The sequence below is a fragment of the Salmo salar genome, chromosome ssa05 (assembly GCF_905237065.1).
Source record: "Salmo salar chromosome ssa05, Ssal_v3.1, whole genome shotgun sequence".
Taxonomy (NCBI): Eukaryota; Metazoa; Chordata; class Actinopteri; order Salmoniformes; family Salmonidae; genus Salmo; species Salmo salar.
The window spans coordinates 40,925,499-40,946,503 of record NC_059446.1 but is presented as its reverse complement, the minus strand read 5'-3'; the positions used below and the strand labels follow the sequence as shown (position 1 = coordinate 40,946,503).

At 41.2% G+C, this 21,005-nt stretch overlaps 1 protein-coding gene across 3 annotated transcripts; it reads right to left on the bottom strand.

Annotated features, from left to right (window-relative positions):
* Positions 1-876: 876 nt before the first annotated feature.
* LOC106604913 (dual specificity protein kinase CLK4) lies at positions 877-20,220 on the bottom strand. Of its 3 annotated transcripts, none has more exons than XM_045718249.1 (12): positions 20,079-20,220; positions 19,056-19,213; positions 8,774-9,011; positions 8,001-8,100; positions 7,531-7,597; positions 7,196-7,312; positions 3,846-4,012; positions 2,637-2,731; positions 2,333-2,462; positions 1,891-1,973; positions 1,565-1,735; positions 877-1,431 (listed from the first exon to the last, which is right to left on the bottom strand). In XM_045718249.1, the coding sequence occupies exons 1-12, from the start codon at positions 20,109-20,111 to the stop codon at positions 1,282-1,284; spliced, it is 1,509 nt and encodes a 502-aa protein (XP_045574205.1). In that variant the 5' UTR covers positions 20,112-20,220; the 3' UTR covers positions 877-1,281. The 3 variants fall into 3 exon arrangements, with proteins under 3 accessions (XP_045574205.1, XP_014055513.1, XP_014055514.1); XM_014200038.2 differs by lacking the exon at positions 20,079-20,220 and adding an exon at positions 19,784-19,930; XM_014200039.2 differs by lacking the exons at positions 8,001-8,100; positions 19,056-19,213; positions 20,079-20,220.
* Between the last annotated feature and the right edge of the window lie 785 nt (positions 20,221-21,005).

Here is a 21,005-nt window from a genome sequence, read left to right as displayed (position 1 = left end):
GGCGGCCGCCTAATCCTGCCAATAAACCTATTCATGACGACTTCTGTATATATTCTTAACATGGACAACATTGCAGTCATTATATGCATGTGGTTATGAGAATGAAGATAAACAATAATAATTAATTAGAATAATTAGATAACTTCACAAAGCGACAAACTCAACCATGTCACAGTCTCACAACCTGGTTTTGGCTCAAAATGGCCACTGATGTCACTTCCAGTTGATAACGCACAAGGATAAATTCACAATTTTTATGGGGGGGGGATTGGTTGGCATAACTGGGTTGAGGGTAGACTTAGTAATGCAACTAAATATTGTGATTTTAATCAATAATCCCACATTTATTTGGCAACATTTATGGGATTATATGCACATTTTATTAGTAATATCCGAAATACAAATTCAGTGAAGGCCATGGAGGTCATGACAATATGATTGGATTGGTGTCAGTGGAAAACAAGATAGTTTCTGATATTAATTACATTTATGTAACGTTTCTTACACTTCATTGCAGGGGACATTTTAAAACCAGAACCTGGAGCAGCGGTTCCCAACATAAGGATCCTGAGTTTCCTGGGGGGTGCCAAGGCCTTATTGATTTGAGGGATTAGGGGTCCTTGGGGGGAAGGTTGAGGACACACTGCTGTGCACAGGGTTATCTTTTTTGTTGTTGCACATAATCAGTGGGGTCTGGAATTATTGGATCCCTTGATAAAAGATGAGCAAAAAAATACTGTTTAAAGAATATTGTATGCAAATCTGACTATAGAGCTCTTTGGTGGGTTTGGCCTTCAAAATTACACATATGCAGAAAATACCACTATGCAATTATTTTGACACCCATCTTTCAAAATTCTGGACCCCACTAGATACTTTCATATTTTCAGAAGTTTTTATTGAGAAATGTACACAGCGATATTCCAAAAGTTACAAATCCAGTCAAATTGACAAAAGGGACTTGAACAAAAATTGTACAACTCAATAATGCATCAGATTAATAAGTACAACAGTTGCTACTACAATACTACAACAATAAATTAACACTAACGAGCATGACAGCGATGGATTTTGACATCGGCTGATGTAAAAAGGGCTTTATAAATACATTTGATTGACTATGGAACCACGTGGGCAGACTGATACAGTCATTGCTAAACAATCTCTCTCGGAGAGTCAAAGTATTGCCACGGCGATCGTCAATCATCACGGTTGTCATGGCGATTGCCATTGCCCCAATGGTTGGCACAGTGACAGGTAGGGTCAGGTTGGGGTGGAAGGTCAGTTTTTGGTGGCCTTGAGTAGGCAGGTGAAGAAGGGGTGTCTGAGAGCCTGGTCCAGGGAGAGGCGTTTAGTCGGGTCATACTCCAACATCTTTTGGACCAAGTCAAACAGCTGCTCGTGGTCCGCACTCTGGGTAGTCATGTATTGCTGAGAGAAGACAGAGATGGTTAGATTCATCGACATCAGCCAACACAGGACACACCAACACTGTGATTCAGATGGCTTTATATAATTCACAATACAAAATAGGTTCACCCATATTGCAAGAGGCCCTCCTTACCTTGAGTGGTTTGCAGTGTTTCCTCACATATCTGCCAGAAGAGCTGTGTGCGTCCCAGTCCAGCTTGTAACGATGGACGTACCGACGCTTCCTGGTTTTCTGCAGGAGGTGTCCAGGTATGGGGCCAAGGACTCTCTCCATCATAGCCAGGTGTTCTTTACTGTCATGGGTCTGGAGGAGAGAAGAGAGACATGGAGATGAGGCTACATCCAGGACACACTGATCTACCCTTGCATAGAAAGAAGCCTGAACACCTTAAGATGAATGCATGATTTAGAAGGCATTCTAGTATGACGCTGTTGATGTGATAGCAGATAGTCACCCACCTGGAAGAGAGTTGATCCCAGGTAGTACTCTATGAGGATACAGCCCAGACTCCACACATCACAGGCATGGTCCCAGCCCAAACCTACACACCGAGAGAGAAAAGCATTACATCACTAACAGAGAAACGAAGGATGCAAGAGCCCCATGTGGCCTGGTCAACAGAAGTGCAATACATAGGGAATAGGGTGTCACAGCTCAAGTCTGTAAGCACCTTTATCACATACTATCAGTAACTGCCTGGACTATTGATTGGTTGATATGAGTAAGTATTTATTGCACTTTCACTGTAAACATGTAGCCCATTGCACTTTTCATATTAATTTATTGTGTATTATTCTGTGTTTTAAGCACATGACCAAATGACTTTCCCCCTGGTGGGATAATAAAGTTGATCTAATCATGACTTGGCATTGCGGCAGAGTGGCAAAGTTGGTATCTTACCCAGAATGACCTCTGGAGCGCGGTAGTGGCGTGTGGACACTACGGAGGTGTGGTGGTCGTGTTCATACGTGGCGTTGCCAAAATCAACCACCTTCACATCCGGGTTCTTCAACGTCCTCTTGTCACGTCTCTGTAGGGCAGAGATGAGTCATGACATGTATTCATTTGAGTTAGTCAGACAGTACACAAAGTCAAGTCATGTAAGGCTTGACAACCAAATCAGTGAAGCAAATCAGTGAACTTCAGTTAATTTAAGGTGAGTCCGTGTTTTGTCAATCGGAGAGCAGGTAGATGAGACTCGTACCATTTTGGCATTGTACTCGATGTCGTACTTCGAGTCCACAAACAGAATGTTCTCCGGCTTCAGGTCAGTGTGTGTCAGCTTGTTCTTATGCAGGACTAAAACGAACACAAACAAAACACAATCAACACAGGCAGGAAAGTAGACACTCGTTTCTATTACACCATACAATTGAATACACTCGTATTAGGGATGTGCATCTTTTCCTTTCAAGGCAATTCGATAAGCATCTAGATAAATGTAGCCTTTGCTTTTTGTCCTCCCACTTTGGTTCTGAAATCACTATCACCCACTAAACCCACTAATGAACTTGTCATTTTTGCAGATTAAGTGTTTGAGCTAGTAATGTGTCAATATTTATCATGTAAAAATGAGCTATGACAAAGCCAATGAATATACAGCACAACTTTGGAGTTCAACCCCCATCACAAAATCAAATATAAAAAAATTATTGTTGAAAGCAAAACGAACAAAACTACTGCTGATGGTGAACCTGAACAATCAAAATAAAATATATTTTAAGTCCCATTCAGAAGGTCTAGCCAGATGAGTTGTCTCCGGTAGTTTACGTCTATTCCGGTAAAATATTTTTCAGCAGATGTCACTTTAGCATTTTAATGCCGAAGGTGCCGTGCGGCTGTGCAAGATCAGGAAAAGGCGCGAAGCTGGGCACAGTGCGCAGTTTGACTAGGCTACAGATTTTGCCTGGGGTTGTTTGGCATGCAAAATTACTTGTAGATCAATGACTGTCAACAGTCACATGCAGTTTGACACTGAAGGAGAGAACTTATCAGTTGTCACAAAATATTAGCTATTTTCGTAAGGTAGAAAAAATGTAATATTATAGGCCATGGGTGATGCGTAACGTTTGAATTGATTTTCTGACTGATGCACTCTACATTTGGATCCGTTTGGGGTCTGCAGACTGATGCACCTTGTATCTGTGAATCGTTACATCCCTAACTCGAATAACAATCTCTGTAGTCACCACTTACCTGCCAGCCTGTCATTTACAATGTCTACCTCTCAAATGACATCATATTCCCCCCAAAAATGCACTGCATAGAGAAAAATAGGGTGCAATTCAGGACGCACACAATACTTCAGCTGTGACATTTAGCAGTGGTCTTATCCAGAGTGGATGGTGGTTACTACCACAGAAATCCTATTCAATGACTACTCCAATACGTTATAAAATTTAATTTTACTCACATCGTACGGCTCTGATGATCTGGTAGGCCATGATTCTGATGTGTTCTACGGGGAACGGCTGGAAGTTGTTCTGCTTAAGGAAGTCATAGGTACTGAGCCCCAGCAGCTCAAACGATATACACACGTGGCCATGGTGGTCGAACCAGTCCAGCATCCTCACACACGCACTGAGATGGAAAGGAGGAGGAGAAAGTGGGGAAGGACAGAGACAAAAGAGGGACTTAAATTTACATTTTTGTCATTTAGCAGACATTATTCAGAGTGACTTAACTTCTTATGGATGGGTGGCAGTATTGAGTAGCTTGGATGAAGAAGGTGCCCAGAGTAAACGGCCTGCTACTCAGTCCCAGAAGCTAAGATATGCATATTATTAGTAGATTTGGATAGAAAACACTGAAGTTTCTAAAAACTGTTTGAATGATGTCTGAGTATAACAGAACTCATATGGCAGGCAAAAACCTGAGAAAAATCCAACCAGGAAGTGTGGAAATCTGAGGTTTGTAGTTTTTCAAGTCTTGGCCTATCCAGTATACAGTGACTTAGGGTTCATTTTGCACTTCCTAAGGCTTCCACTAGATGTCAACAGTCTTTAGAAAGTTGTTTCATGCTTCTACTGTGAATCTTGAGCGAACAAGAGGTCCTGGAAGTTGATGACTCAAATGACATGAGCTCAGTGGCGCGCGTTCACGTGAGTGTTAGCTCTGTTCCATTTAATTTTTGAAGACATTGGAATCGTCCGGTTGGAATATTACTGAAGATTTATGTTAACCTGTTAGGGCTAGGGGGCAGTATTGACACGGCTGGATAAAAAACGTACCCGATTTAATCTGGTTACTACTCCTGCACAGTAACTAGAATATGCATATAATTATTGGCTTTGGATAGAAAACACTCCAAAGTTTCTAAAACTGTTTGAATGGTGTCTGTGAGTATAACAGAACTCAAATGGCAGGTCAAAACCTGAGAAGATTCTGTACAGGAAGTACCCTGTCTGACCATTTCTTGGCCTTCTTTGCCATCTCTATCCATTACAAAGGATCTCTGCTGTTACGTGACACTTCCTACGGCTGCCATAGGCTCTCAGAAGGCGACAAAAAGCTGAATCGTGGCTTTGCAGGCTCTGGCTGAAACAAAGTAGCGCGTTTGGGTAGTGGCTGGTTACAGTACTGTGAGAGTCCGGCTCATGCCCGCGTCGACCGAAAGCTTTGTTTTCTTTCCTCTGTTTACCTAAAAGGAGATTCCCGGTCGGAATATTATCGCTTTTTTACGCGAAAAATGGCATAAAAATGGATTTTAAACAGCGGTTGACATGCTTCGAAGTACGGTAATGGAATATTTAGATTTTTTTTGAGACGAATTGCGCCATGCTCGCGACCCTGATTTACCATTTCGGATAGTGTCTGGAACGCACGAACAAAACGCCGCTATTTGGATATAACGATGGATTATTTTGGACCAAACCAACATCTGTTATTGAAGTAGCAGTCCTGGGAGTGCATTCTGACGAAGACAACAAAGGTAATCAAACTTTTGTAATAGTAAATCTGATTTTGGTGAAGGCTAAACTTGCTGGGTGTCTAAATAGCTAGCCCGTGATGGAGGACATATCGAGTGCATAGAGGAGTTCTGTATCTATAATTCTTAAAATAATTGTTATGCTTTTTGTGAACGTTTATCGTGAGTAATTTAGTAAATTCCCCCGAAGTTTGCGGGGGGTATGCTAGTTCTGAACGTCACATGCTAATGTAAAAAGCTGGTTTTTGATATAAATATGAACTTGATTGAACAAAACATGCATGTATTGTATAACAATGTCCTAGGGTTGTCATCTGATGAAGATCATCAAAGGTTAGTGCTGCATTTAGCTGTGGTTTGGGTTTTTGTGACATTATATGCTAGCTTGAAAAATGGGTGTCTGATTATTTCTGGCTGGGTACTCTGCTGACATAATCTAATGTTTTGCTTTCGTTGTAAAGCCTTTTTGAAATCGGACAGTGTGGTTAGATTAACGAGAGTCTTGTCTTTAAAATGCTGTAAAATAGTCATATGTTTGAGAAATTGAAGTAATAGTATTTCTAAGGTTTTTGAAAATCGCGCCACGGGATTCAACTGGCTGTTGCGTAGGTGGGACGAATTCGTCCCGCCTAGCCCAGAGAAGTTAAAAACACCCTAAAGATTGATGCTATACATCGTTTGACATGTTTCTATGAACGTAAATATAACTTTTTTTGACTTTTCGTCATGACATTTCGGCACGCTTCCTGGATTTGGAGTAGTGGACTGAACCCGAACAAAAAGGAGGTATTTGGACATAAATTATGGACTTTATCAAACAAAACAAACATTTATTGTGGACCTGGGATTCCTGGGAGTGCATTCTGATGAAGATCAAAGGTAAGTGAATATTTATAATGCTATTTATGATTTTATTTGACTCCAAAATGGCGGGTATCTGTATTGCTTGATGTTGTCTGAGCGCAGTACTCAGATTATTGCAAAGTGTGCTTTTGCCGTAAAGTTTTTTTTTACAAATCTGACAGCGGTTGCATTAAGGAGAAGTTTATCTATAATTCTTTGAATAACAGTTTAATATTTTATCAACGTTTATGATGAGTATTTCTGTAAATTGACGTGCTCATTCACCGGAAGTTTTTGGAGGAAAACATTTCTGAACATTACGGGCCAATGTAAAATGGGGTTTTTGGATATAAATATGAACTTTATCGAGCAAAACATACATGTATTGTGTAACATGAAGTCCTATGAGTAACATCTGATGAAGATCATCAAAGGTTAGTGCTTAATTTTAGCTGTATTTCTGTTTTTTGTGACACCTCTCCTTGCTTGGAAAATGGCTGTGGTTTTTCTTGTTTCGGGTGCTGTCCTAACAATCTAACTTTATGCTTTCGCCGTAAAGCCTTTTTGAAATCAGACAATGTGGTTGGATTAACGAGAAGTGTATCTTTAAAATGGTGTAAAATAGTTGTATGTTCGAGAAATTTGAATTATGAGATTTTTGTTGTTTTGAACTTGGCGCCCTGCTATTTCACTGGCTGTTGGGGAGTGTCCCCCGCAGGTGGGACGCTAGCGTCCCACATACCCCAGAGAGGTTAAGGCAGCTAGCTAGGTAAGATAACCAATGTCTGATATTGATGACAAACATCGATATTTGATAATTAAAGTGAGATATTTTAGCGATAGTCCATAACTAAAGTGTAAGCCTGGCAGATAGCCTACTACTGCTGTGTAGCCAACTGCTGCATCTGTGACTGCTTCTCATCCTTGTAATGCAGGGCCAACCTGATTTCTGGTAATGTATGTGGCTTGTTCTAACTGTGTGTGAGACTTACTATCTCCGGTCACAGTCCAGAGAGTTCATCTGCTCCAGCACCTCCACCTCAGCCATGGCCGCCTCGCGGTAGCGGTCAATGTTTTTAATGATCTTCAGTGCCATGCGAGCACCACTTCTGGAATCACAGACAACACAAACATCCAACAGTTAAGTCTAGAGAAGGGAGAGGCTTTCAAACGAGAAAGTGAAAAACAGAGATTGAGTTGGTGAGAGCATACTGTACACATTCAAGCGGGTCATTCATCTCGAGGGAGGTGCTCAAAAGTTAGGGGGGGGGGCAGAAAGAGTAGCACAGTCACTGTGACATCCAGACGTTTCCAGTGAGCGACTTACTTAGAGTGATCGATGCATTCCACGACTTTCCCAAAGGCTCCTTCTCCTAGAGTGGACACAATCTCATCTACAGGGAATAAAGAGTACTAGTTAGAACCAGAGGAGTGACGACTGGCATCCACTACCATGACACCTGATCTGCCACAAAATGGCTGCTGCTAGCACTGATTTGACCTAAGCTGCTTTGTTTGATATGGATTTAGCATTATACTGTCTGCAACTAGAACAGAACAGGGCTCCAAGCCAACAGCACATAAGACACAGTACACACATCACACTAATAATGATGTTATGTAGCAAGGTGTAATACTAATCAACATTTAACAATAGTGATAAACCCTACCCGCCCAAATACAATACATGCCTACAATAGAATGGGTATTTTGCAACAGTACACCATAACAAAACCAAACTGTAACAAAAGAGATATAGATAGTTGACAGAGAAAAAAAGGGGAATATATTCTATACATCTCGCTCTCAGCATGTCTCCCCTGTGATAGATCAGGTGACCCTCGTCATCATCCACAACACTCCTGGATCTTTTCCTGCTCCTGCGATGATGGCTCCTCTGTTGTCCCATCACCACCATCATCAACCATCAACCACCATCATCATCGACCCAGAGAACATCAGGCCAGGCCACCACAACCGGACGGAACGTGCCATTCATTCATTCAGCGGGCGGAGAGGGGGGAATCGGACGTGGGGGAGAGATTCGGATGGATCGGCCCATTCAGAGTGGGTGGGTAGTAGGGAACCAGGCAGCGCCAGCGGACCACAGCGGGAGCAGCACATTCAAATTCAGCCCCACCAGAGAAAGGCATAGGGGGCGTCACCACATAGTGGGTGTTACAGAAGAGAAACACGGCAACAAGAATGTTCATGTGAGAGACTTTCTCAAAGTAAATGGTACAAAAAAAATGATAAGCTATCACAGTGTTGAATAGGCTAATATGAATTTGTCTCCTTCAAGTTACAGCTCTTGGTTATCTTCTGACTGTGAATGATACATATAAAGCTTCCCTTGACTATTCTTATTGAAGCATCGTAAAGGTGTTTGCTCCTAGTCTGTTAAAAGTTATGCCTAGATGATCTTCAGTGATTTTTGGTACTAACATAGGATCCATAAGTCTTTTTACTGTGGGTGTGGTACATACGGCGAGAGATACACACACAGAATGCTAACACCATTAATAACCATATTGGGAAGGAAAATGAGAGAGAGTAGGATGTTCTCATACCGAGTAAGAGGAGCGTAGGTGAGAAGGGCTGCGTCTCCGCCCTCGGCGGCTACTGCGCCTGCTGCGGCCGCTCCGACCAGATGATTTGCTGTAGTGGTGCCACTCCTTGTCCCTCCCACGGTCTCCGTCTCTATCCCTGCTGTCCTCGTCGTAGCCCATCTCCAGGCTGGCTACTCTGGCCCCCTTGTCCTTAAACTCTAGCCTCTGCTGGTTCAGGCTGCGGGTCTCCAGGTAATGCCTGAAAGAGAGAAACACAGCTTAGCGACTGACTCCTCCTCCTCCTCCTGCCTACTTAGTCACTGCCTGGTTCCGATGGCTTCACCCGACACCCTATCCCAAGGGGCTTTATATGTATTAGTAACAAGCTGATTCACGACTACAGGGTGCTACATCATTATTCCTGTGTTCTTGGCGTGAAAGCCTAGAAGTTTGGCGTTCAAGCATATGGTAGATTCATAGTCCTAGGGGTAAACTGACGCAACAAACTGGACAGAATATCTCACAAGAGCTGTCAGAACAGCTCATGACATGTAGGGCGGCAGGTAGCCTAGCGGTTAGTTACCGAAAGGTAGTTAGTTCGAATCCCCGAGCTGACAAGGTGTAAAATGTGTGATTCTGCCCTTGAGCAAGATAGTTAACCCTCCACAACAACAGCGCTCCGATTTAGGATTGGGTTAAAAGCAGAAGTCAAGTTTTGGTTGGACCTTGTGTGCAATTGACAAAAATAAATGTTATCCTTTCATTTTAAACCTTACACATTTATCTATCATAAATATGAGAAGCCAGCTGAATGTATGCATGTATATATTAATGCACAAGCACAACCCCCCTCCCCCACTCCAATGTGCACACTGGAAAGCACAGGTGTCCACTACGACAGTTATTGATGTGGCTTAGTGAGGAATCCGTGAAGCCCTTTCAGGAGAGGCTATGAGGAATGTGGTCTGAATCAGACCTCCAGAGCCACGATGGCACCCTGGTGGGTGTCAGGTCTCTTCCAGGAAAAGGTCTGAATCGCTGTGGGACTTATTATTAGAGCTGCCCTGCCCTTTCCTCCTGCCCTGGAAACTTCCACCATGAACGTCTCTCTCACATAGCATACAGCTCATTCAGGGACGGACACAGGAACTGGAAAGGTTTTACCTTCCAGCAATAAAAAAAGACATTGAAAGTGTCCAATGACTTCCCATAAAAGTTAAAACTTTGAAAATATAAAGACAAGGTTCATCCACATTTTGACAAACAGAATATTTCAGGATTTTGGGAATGAGGCCCTTAATCTACATCCCCAGTCAGAAACCATTTTTTATATATACACTAGAGGTCGACCGATTATGATTTTTCAACGCCGATAACGAATGGAGGACCCAAAAAAAGCCGATACCAATTAATCGGACGATTATTTGTTTGTAATAATGACAGTTACAACAATACTGAATGAATACTTATTTTAACTTAATACATCAATAAAATCAATTTAGCCTCATAAATAATGAAACATGTTCAATTTGGTTAAATAATGCAAAAACAAAGTGTTGGAGAAGAAAGTAAAAGTGCAATATGTGCCATGTAAGAAAGCTAACGTTTAAGTGCCTTGCTCAGAACATGAGAACATATGAAAGCTGGTGGTTCCTTTTAACGAGAGTCTTCAATATTCCCAGGTAAGTAGTTTTAGGTTGTAGTTATAGGACTATTTCTCTATACGATTTGTATTTCATATACCTTTGACTACTGGATGTTCTTATAGGCACTATAGTATTGCCAGTGTAACAGTATAGCTTCCGTCCCTCTCATCGCTCCTACCTGGGCTCGAACCAGGAGCACATCGACAACATCCACCCTCGAAGCAGCGTTACCCATGTAGAGCCAGGGGAACAACTACTCCAAGTCTCAGAGCGAGTGACGTTTGAAACGCTATTAGCGCGCACCCGCTAACTAGCTAGCCATTTCACATCGGTTACACCAGCCTAATCTTGGGAGTTGATAGGCTTGAAGTCATAAACAGCGCAATGCATTACGAAAGTGCTGTTTGAATGAATGCTTACGAGCCTGCTGGTGCCTACCACCGCTCAGTCAGACTGCTCTATCAAATCATAGACTTAATTATAATATAATAAACACAGAAATACAAGCCTTAGGTCATTAACTTCTCTAGGATGGGGGGCAGTATTTTGACATCCGGACGAAAGGTGTGCCCAAATTAAACTGCCTGCTTCTCAGGCCCAGAAGGTAGGATATGCATATTATTAGTAGATTTGGATAGAAAACACTGAAGTTTCTAAAACGGTTTGAATGATGTCTGTGAGTATAACAGAACTCATATGGCAGGCAAAAACCTGAGAAAAAAATCCAACCAGGAAGTGACTCGTAGTTTTTCTATCTAATCCCTATTCAAACTAGTGTCTGTGGGGTCATTTTGCACTTCCTAAGGCTTCCATTGGCTGTCAACAGCCTTTAGAAACTTGTTTCATGCGTCGACTGTTACTGGGCAGAGAATAGGAGCTCAGTCAATCAGTGGACTGCCTGGGACCAGTGAGTTGTTTACTGCGCTGGCACACCGCTCCTTTTCCCTCTAATGAATACGCTATTGTCCGGTTGGAATATTATCGAAGTTTCATGTTAAAAAGACCCTAAGGATTGATTGTAAACATCATTTGACATGTTTCTACAAACGGTAATGGAACTATTTGACTTTGTCTCTGGTTTTGCGCTCTCGCGTTATGCCTTTGGATAGTGATCTGAACACGTGAAAAAAAGGAGGTATTTGGACATAAATATGGAGTACTTCGAACAAAAAGAACATTTCTTGTGGAAGTGGGAGTCCTGGGAGTGCATTCCGACGAAGATCAGCAAAGGCAAGGGAAGATTTATAATACTATTTCTGAGTTTTGTTGACTCCAGAACTTGGCGGGTAACTGTATAGCTTGCTTTGATGGCTGAGCTCTGTACTCAGAATATTGAACAATGTGCTTTTGCCGTAAAGCTATTTTGAAATCTGACACAGCGGTTGCATTAAGGAGAATTCTATCTATAATTCTTTGAATAACTGTTGTAAATTTTATCAACGTTTATGAGTATTTTTGTAAATTGATGCGCTCATTCACCGGGAGTTTTGGTGGGAATATATTTTCTGAACATCACGCGCCAATGTAAAATGGGGTTTATGGATATAAATATGACCTTTATCAAGCAGAACATACATGCATTTTGTACCATTGAGTCCTGGGAGTGTCATCTGATGAAGATCAAAGGTTAGTGATTCATTCTAGCTGTATTTCTGGTTTTTGTGACGCCTCTCCTTGCTTGGAAAATGGCTGTGTGGTTTTTCTTGTCTCGGCGCTCTCCTAACAACCTCATTTTATGCTTTCGCCATAAAGCCTTTTTGAAATCGGACACTGTGGTTGGATTGAGAATCTTATCTTTAAAATGGTGTACAATACTTGTATGTTTGAGAAATTTGAATTATGAGATTTGTTGTTTTGAATTTGCCGCCCTGCTATTTCACTGGCTGTTGATAGTGAAAGACATTGACGTTTATGGTGAGGTACACGGAGCAATGACAGTCCTTTACGCGACCGCATCGATTATATGCAACGCAGGTCAGGCTAGATAAACTAGTAATATCAACCATGTGTAGTTAACTAGTGATTATGATTGATTGTTTTTTTTATAAGATAAGTTTAATGCTAGCTAGCAACTTACCTCGGTTTCTTACTGCATTCGCGTAACAGGCAGGCTCCTCGTGGAGTGCAATATAAAGCAGGTGGTTAGAGCGTTGGACTAGTTAACCGTAAGGTTGCAAGATTGAATCCCCGAGCTGACAAGGTAAAAATCTGTCGTTCTGCCCCTGAACAAGGCAGTTAATCCACAGTTCCTAGGCCGTCAATGAAAATAAGAATGTGTTCTTAACCTCTATGGGCTAGGTGGGACGCTAGCGTGCCACCCGTGGTGCACTCCATCAACAGCAGGTGCATTTCAAGAGCGGCAAATTTGAATCCAAATAAATGTCAAAATTCAAATTTTTCAAAAATACAACTATTTTACACCATTTGAAAGATAAACATCTCCTTAATCTAACCACGTTTTACGATTTCAAAAAGGTTTTACGGCGAAAGCATAAATTTAGAGTATGTTAGGACAGTACATTTACAAGAGTTGTGTGTAATGTTTTGTCAAGTCAAAGACAGGGTCACCAAAACCATAAAACCAGCTAAAATGATGCACTAACCTTTTACAATCTCCATCAGATGACACTCCTAGGACATTGTTAGACAATGCATGCATTTTTAGTTCTATCAAGTTCATATTTATATCCAAAAACAGCGTTTTACTATGGCATTGATGTTGAGGAAATCGTTTCCCTCCAATAACCGGCAGTCAAGTCAGCGTCACAAATTAAATAATTAAAATTAGAAAACATTGGTAAAATATTATATTGTCATTTAAAGAATTATAGATTTACATCTCTTGAACGCAATCAACTTGCCAGATTTAAAAATAACCTTGCTGGGAAATCACACTTTGCAATAATCTGAGCACTGCGCCCAGAAAAATACGCGTTGCGATACAGACTAGACGTCATGTTGGGGAGATCTAAAATCGAAAATACTATGTAAATAATCCATTACCTTTGATTCTCTTCATCAGATGTCACTTCCAGGTATCACAGGTCCATAACGAATGTAGTTTTGTTCAAAAAAGCTCATCATTTATGTCCAAAAATCTCCGTCTTGTTAGCACATGATCTAAGCCAGCCGGACTTCGTCATGAACGAGGGAAAAAATATATTTCCGTTCGTTCAAACATGTCAAACGTTGTATAGCATAAATCATTAGGGCCTTTTTACCAGAACATGAATAATATTCAAGGTGGACGAATGCATACTCTTTTATAACGTATTGGAACGAGGGTACCCAACATGAACTCGCGCGCCAGGTGTCTAATGGGACATCATCGTTCCATGGCTCTTGTTCGGTCAGATCTCCCTCCAGAAGACTCAAAACACTTTGTAAAGGCTGGTGACATCTAGTGGAAGCAATAGGAAGTGCCAAAATATTCCTCAGCCCCTGTGTTTTTCAATGGGATCGGTTTAAAGTCAATACAACACATCAGGTATCCACTTCCTGTCAGAAAATGTCTCAGGGTTTTGCCTGCCAAATGAGTTCTGTTATACTCACAGACACCATTCAAACAGTTTTAGAAAATTTAGGGTGTTCTATCCATATGTAATAAGTATATGCATATTCTAGTTACTGGGTAGGATTAGTAACCAGATTAAATCGGGTAAATTTTTTTTATCCAGACGTGCAAATGCTGCCCCCTAGCCCTAACAGGTTAACCTGTTAGGGCTAGGGGGCAGTATTGACACGGCTGGATAAAAAAACATACCCGATTTAATCTGGTTACCACTCCTACCCAGTAACTAGAATATGCATATACTTATTACATATGGATAGAACACCCTAAATTTTCTAAAACTGTTTGAATGGTGTCTGTGAGTATAACAGAACTCATTTGGCAGGCAAAACCCTGAGACATTTTCTGACAGGAAGTGGATACCTGATGTGTTGTATTGACTTTAAACCGATCCCATTGAAAAACACAGGGGCTGAGGAATATTTTGGCACTTCCTATTGCTTCCACTAGATGTCACCAGCCTTTACAAAGTGTTTTGAGTCTTCTGGAGGGAGATCTGACCGAACAAGAGCCTTGGAACGATGATGTCCCATTAGACACCTGGCGCACGAGTTCATGTTGGGTACCCTGCTCCAATACGTTATAAAAGAGTATGCATTCGTCCACCTTGAATATTATTCATGTTCTGGTAAAAAAGGCCCTAATGATTTATGCTATACAACGTTTGACATGTTTGAACGAACGGAAATATATTTTTCCCCTCGTTCATGACGAAAGTCCGGCTGGCTTAGATCATGTGCTAACAAGACGGAGATTTTTGGACATAAATGATGAGCTTTTTTGAACAAAACTACATTCGTTATGGACCTGTGATACCTGGAAGTGACATCTGATGAAGAGAATCAAAGGTAATGGATTATTTACATAGTATTTTCGACTTTAGATCTCCCCAACATGACGTCTAGTCTGTATCGCAACGCGTATTTTTCTGGGCGCAGTGCTCGGATTATTGCAAAGTGTGATTTCCCAGTAAGGTTATTTTTAAATCTGGCAAGTTGATTGCGTTCAAGAGATGTAAATCTATAATTCTTTAAATGACAATATAATATTTTACCAATGTTTTCTAATTTTAATTATTTAATTTGTGACGCTGACTTGACTGCCGGTTATTGGAGGGAAACGATTTCCTCAACATCAATGCCATAGTAAAACGCTGTTTTTGGATATAAATATGAACTTGATAGAACTAAAAATGCATGCATTGTCTAACATAATGTCCTAGGAGTGTCATCTGATGGAGATTGTAAAAGGTTAGTGCATCATTTTAGCTGGTTTTATGGTTTTGGTGACCCTGTCTTTGAATTGACAAACATTACACACAACTCTTGTAAATGTACTGTCCTAACATACTCTAAATTTATGCTTTCGCCGTAAAACCTTTTTGAAATCGTAAAACGTGGTTAGATTAAGGAGATGTTTATCTTTCAAAGGGTGTAAAATAGTTGTATGTTTGAAAAATTTGAATTTTGACATTTATTTGGATTCAAATTTGCCGCTCTTGAAATGCACCTGCTGTTGATGGAGTGCACCACGGGTGGCACGCTAGCGTCCCACCTAGCCCATAGAGGTTAACTGACTTGCCTAGTTAAATAATGGTGAAAAAAAAAATACAATTTAAAATAAATAGGCTAATCGGTGTCCAAAAATACAGATTACCGATTGTTATGAAAACTTGAAATCAGCCATAATTAAATTGGACCAGTCGGAAGTTTACATACACCTTAGCCAAATACATTTAAACTCAAGTTTTTCACAATTCCTGACATTTAATCCAATTAAAAATCCCTGTCTTAGGACAATTAGGATCACCACTTTATTTTAAGAATGTGAAATGTCAGAATAAGAGAGAATGATTAATTTCAGCTTTTTTCTTTTATCACATTCCGAGTGGGTCAGAAGTTTACAAACTCAATTAGTATTTGGTAGCATTGCCTTTAAATTGTTTAACTTGGGTCAAACATTTCAGGTAGCCTTCCACAAGCTTCCCACAATAAGTTGGGTGAATTTTGGCCCATTCCTCCTGACAGAGCTGGTGTAACTGAGTCAGGTTTGCAGGCCTCTTTGCTCGCACACGCTTTTTCAGTTCCGCCCACAAATGTTCTATAGGATTGAGGTCAGGGATTTGTGATGGCCACTCCAATACCTTGACTTTGTTATCCTTAAGCCATTTTGCCACAACTTTGGACGCATGCTTGGGGTCATTGTCCATTTGGAAGACCCATTTGCCACCAAGCTTTAACTTCCTGACTGATGTCTTGAGATGTTGCTTCAATATATCCACACAATTGTCCCGCCTCATGATGCCATCTATTTTGTGAAGTGCACCAGTCCCTCCTCAATCAAAGCACCCCTACAACATGATGCTGCCACCCCCGTGCTTCACAGTTGGGATGGTGTTCTTCGGCTTGCAAGCTTCCCCCTTTTACCTACAAACATAACGATGGTCATTATGGCCAAACAGTTCTATTTTGGTTTCATCAGACCAGAGGATATTTCTCCAAAAAGTACGATCTTCGTCCCCATGTGCAGTCGCAAACCATAGTCTGGCTTTTTTAATGGCGGTTTTGGAGCAGTGGCTTCTTCCTTGCTGAGCGGCCTTTCAGGTTATGTCGATATAGGACTCGTTTTACTGTGGATATAGATACTTTGGTACCCGTTTCCTCCAGCATCTTCACAAGGTCCTTTGCTGTTCTTCTGAAATAGATTTTCACTTTCGCACCAAAGTACATTCATCTCTAGCAAACAGAACCCGTCTCCTTCCTGAGTGGTATGATGGCTGCGTGGTCCCATGGTGTTTATACTGGCGTACTATTGTTTTTAAAGATGAACGTGGTACCTTCAGGCATTTGGAAATTGCTCCCAAGGATGAACCAGACTTTATTTCTGAGGTCTTGGCTGATTTCTTTTGATTTTCTCATTATGTCAAGCAAAGGGGCACTAAGTTTGAAGGTAGGCCTTGAAAAACATCCACAGGTACACCTCCAATTGACTCAAATGATGTCAATTAGCCTATCAGAAGCTTCTAAAGCCATGACATAATTCTCTGGAATTTTCCAAGCTGTTTAAAGGCACAGTCAACTTAGCGTATGTAAACTTCTGACCCACTCGAATTGTAATTCAGTGAATTATAAGTGAAATAATCTGTCTGTAAACAATTGTTGGAAAATTACTTGTCATGCACAAAGTAGATGTCCTAACCGACTTGCCAAAACTATAGTTTGTTAACAAGAAATTTGTGGAGTGGTTGAAAAACGAGTTTTACTGATTCCAACCTAAGTGTATGTAAATTTCCAACTTTACACACACACACACACACACACACACACACGTTCAAAAGTTTGGGGTCACTTGGAAATGTCCTTGTTTTCCAGGAAAACATACGTGAAATGAGTTGCAAAATGAATAGGAAACATAGTCAACACGTTGACAAGGTTACAAATACTGATTTTTAATTCAAAGTGTCCTTGAAACTTTGCTTTCGTCAAAGAAACCTCCATTTGCAACAATTACAGTCATGCAGACCTTCGGCATTCTAGTTGTCAATTTGTTGAGGTAATCTGAAGAGATTTCACCCCATGCTTCCTGAAGCACCTCCCACAAGTTGGATTGGCTTGATGGGCACTTATAGGGTTGAGATTAGGTGAGATTGGTTGAGATTGGGTGACTGTGCTGACCACACCATTATAGACAATACCAGCTGACTGCTTCTTCCCTAAATAGTTATAGCATAGTTTGGTGCTGTGCTTTTGGTCATTGTCCTATTGTAGGAGGAAATTGACTCCAATTAAGCGCCGTCCACAGGGTATGGCATGGCGTTGCATAATCTCCCACACTACCATCACCAAAGCACCCTCAGACCATCCCGTTGCCTCCACCATGCTTGACAGATGGGGTCAAGCACTCCTCCAGCATCTTTTCTGCGTCTCACGAATGTTTTTTTGTGATCCGAACACCTCAAACAGATGCTTTTGCCCATCTTATTATTTTATTTTTATTGGCCAGTCTGAGATACTGCTTTTTCTTTGCAGCTCTGCCTAGAAAGCCAGCATCCCGGAGTCACCTCTTCATTGTTGACGTGGAGACTGGTGTTTTACGGGTACTATTTAATGACGCTGCCAGTTGAGGACTTGTTTGAGAAACGGATGCCGCACTAGACACTAATGTATTTGTCCTCTTGCGCAGTTGTGCACCGGGGCCTCCCACTCCTCTTTCTATTCTGCTTGGAACCAGTTTGCGCTGTTCTGTGAAGGGAATAGCACACAGCGTGGTACGAGATCTTCATTTCTCATAACAAGAATAAACTGATGTGTTTCAGAAGAAAGTTCTTTATTTCTGGCCATTTTGTGCCTGTAATTGAACCCACAAATGCTGATGCTCCAGATACAACAAGTCTAAATAGTCTAAAGAAGGACAGCTACTTTGAAGCAAGGCATGCCTCATAGTATGTTTTCAAAATGCATACTCCCTCCAGCTCACATTGTAAATTGGTGGGTGACGCGCTGATAGCCTGTTGCCTGCACTTGAATGAATGGTTTCAATCAATTCTTTGAGAGAAAATAGATATTTTTGAAATCGTACACCAAAACAATTAATACACAATGGCATTTAGAATTGTTGTGCAATGAATGGGCTTATAAAAGCATCTATTACTCCAGCATCAACCAGCTGAGGAGCTGCAGGAGAAATCCTGCTCAAAAATCATGTTATAGTTGTGTTGGATGAAACAAAATGAAGCTATAGACCGATAAGCATGATAGTCAAATGTATCAAGGTATCAATTTTCTAGGTGTAACAGTTGGGATAATGGGTGAATTCCATAAACAACATTTCTCATTCCTGGATTGAGGTACATTTCCTGAGCCATATAGCTTGTCTCAATGCAACCTTGATTGCCTTCTGACCCCAGGGGCAGATCAGTTTAAACAAGCATAATGGGATTTGAAAAATTATTTAAGCAGGCAAGTCGGTATTTATAGTAAGTAAAAAGGAGAGATCTAGTTAGGGGTTACTTGAGGATAGGTGGAGCATCTGTTAGTTCTGTTGACCACTACAGTGAAGTGATGACAGTTGAGGTCAAAATATTTACCCTTCATTTGTTTCGAGGTTAGGTCTTCGAGATTTGTTCTCCCTTTCACTGCTGTGGGAATCATCTTGTCTTTGTCGCTTTCGGCTCTCCACTCTCTCCTCCCAGCTGAATTCATTGAGCCAAACGCCAGGGGAACGCATTCGCTTTGACTGTCGCATCTGCCACACAAGTGATGAATGTTCACATTAGATACATTGTTAGCTAAAGTTAAAGCTAGCAACATGGCTAGCTGCCAACAAACGTCGATAATAATTCAAATCTAGATATTCGTATACATGTAATATAGTGAATTCAACCATACAATAGGATTCCTATGCAATAACTTTGTTATTTTGCAAGAATTATCTAGGTAAGTTAGCTAGATAAGCATGGTCAATCTATCCTCTTTGTTGCCACTGACTGGCGACGTCTTTGTTCTAGATTGCTAATTAGCTAACGTCGTTAGCTGCAACTAACGTTAACTAATAACAAAATAAGTTAAACGTAACGTTAGCTGGCTAGACTTCAGATAACGTTAGCAACATCTGAGAGACAAACTGTAGCGTCAACACAAAAAAAAAAAAACTATTGTCAATATTTATATTCGGGTAAAAACAAGTATAGTAACGCTTTAGCTAGCTAGTTTCCTGGTTCGTCGACGAAACGTGGAGGCTAGCAAACGGTTTAACATTGAACGGATTATATATGGTTTCCGTTCTTCTATGACACATTAAATAATCTGTCCTCACCTTATCTAACGATTGATGTATCCCAAAATACAGATTAATAGGTAGAAAACTGTATTTTTCAGTAGCTACTTCTGTACACTGCACAAACTAACCTGCCTACAAAATGGCGAACTCGGCTGCTGGAACTTTCCATACATAAGTAAATCAATTACGTCAGACGCTGTACCACGCCCAATGCTGTGAATTTTGGAGATTGTAGTTTTTTAAGAAAACGTTTCCTGTCGGCATTGAGGAAGAGGATGTAGGTTTCCCCTTTCATCTGTGCAGCAGGCCTGAAATTCAAACCATTCCTCACCTCAGTAAGCCCATTCTGATCAGACACTGACATCCATGCAGACACCCAGTGTTCGTATTTCTTTAGTTTCCCTTCCTGGATAGTCACCTGTTGAACTGTCCTGGGCTAAGTAATGAATGTTTTTTTGGATTATCAAGTCAAACAGCACTTCTTGATACTCTTTCCTCCCCAAGCACGGTGGGGTACGCTGACAAACTTTGACAGATGCGCAATCGAGAGCATCCTGTCTGGCTGTGCGTCAACTGCACCGCCCTTAACCGCAAGGCTCTCCAGAGGGTGGTGTGGTATGCACAACGCATCACCGGGGGCAAACTACCTGCCCTCCATGACACCTACAGCACCCGATGTCACAGGAAGGCCAAGAAGATCATCAAGTACAACAACCACCCGAGCCACTGCCTGTTCACACCGCTATCATCCAGAAGGCGAGGTCAATACAGGTGCATCAAAGCTGGGACCGAGAGATTGAAAAACATATTCTATCTCAAGGCCATCAGACTGCTAAACAGCCATCACTAACTCAGAGAGGCTGCTGCCTTCATTGAGACCCAATCACTGGACACTTTAATAAATGGATCACTAGGCACTTTAAATAATGCCACTTTAATAATGTTTACATATCTTACATTACTCAGAGCACATGTATATACTGTATTTCATACCATCTATTACATCTTGCCTATGCCGCTCGGCCATCGCTCATCCATATACTTATATGTACATATTCTCATTCACCCCTTTAGATTTGTGTGTATTAGGTAGTTGTTGGGGAATTTGTTAGATTACTTGTTAGATATTACTGCACTGTCGGAACTAGAAGCACAAGCATTTCCCTACACTCGCATCAACATCTGCTAACCATGTGTATGTGACCAATAAAATTGGATTTGATTGAATTGAAATTGGGATCAAAAGGGGGTAAAAAAA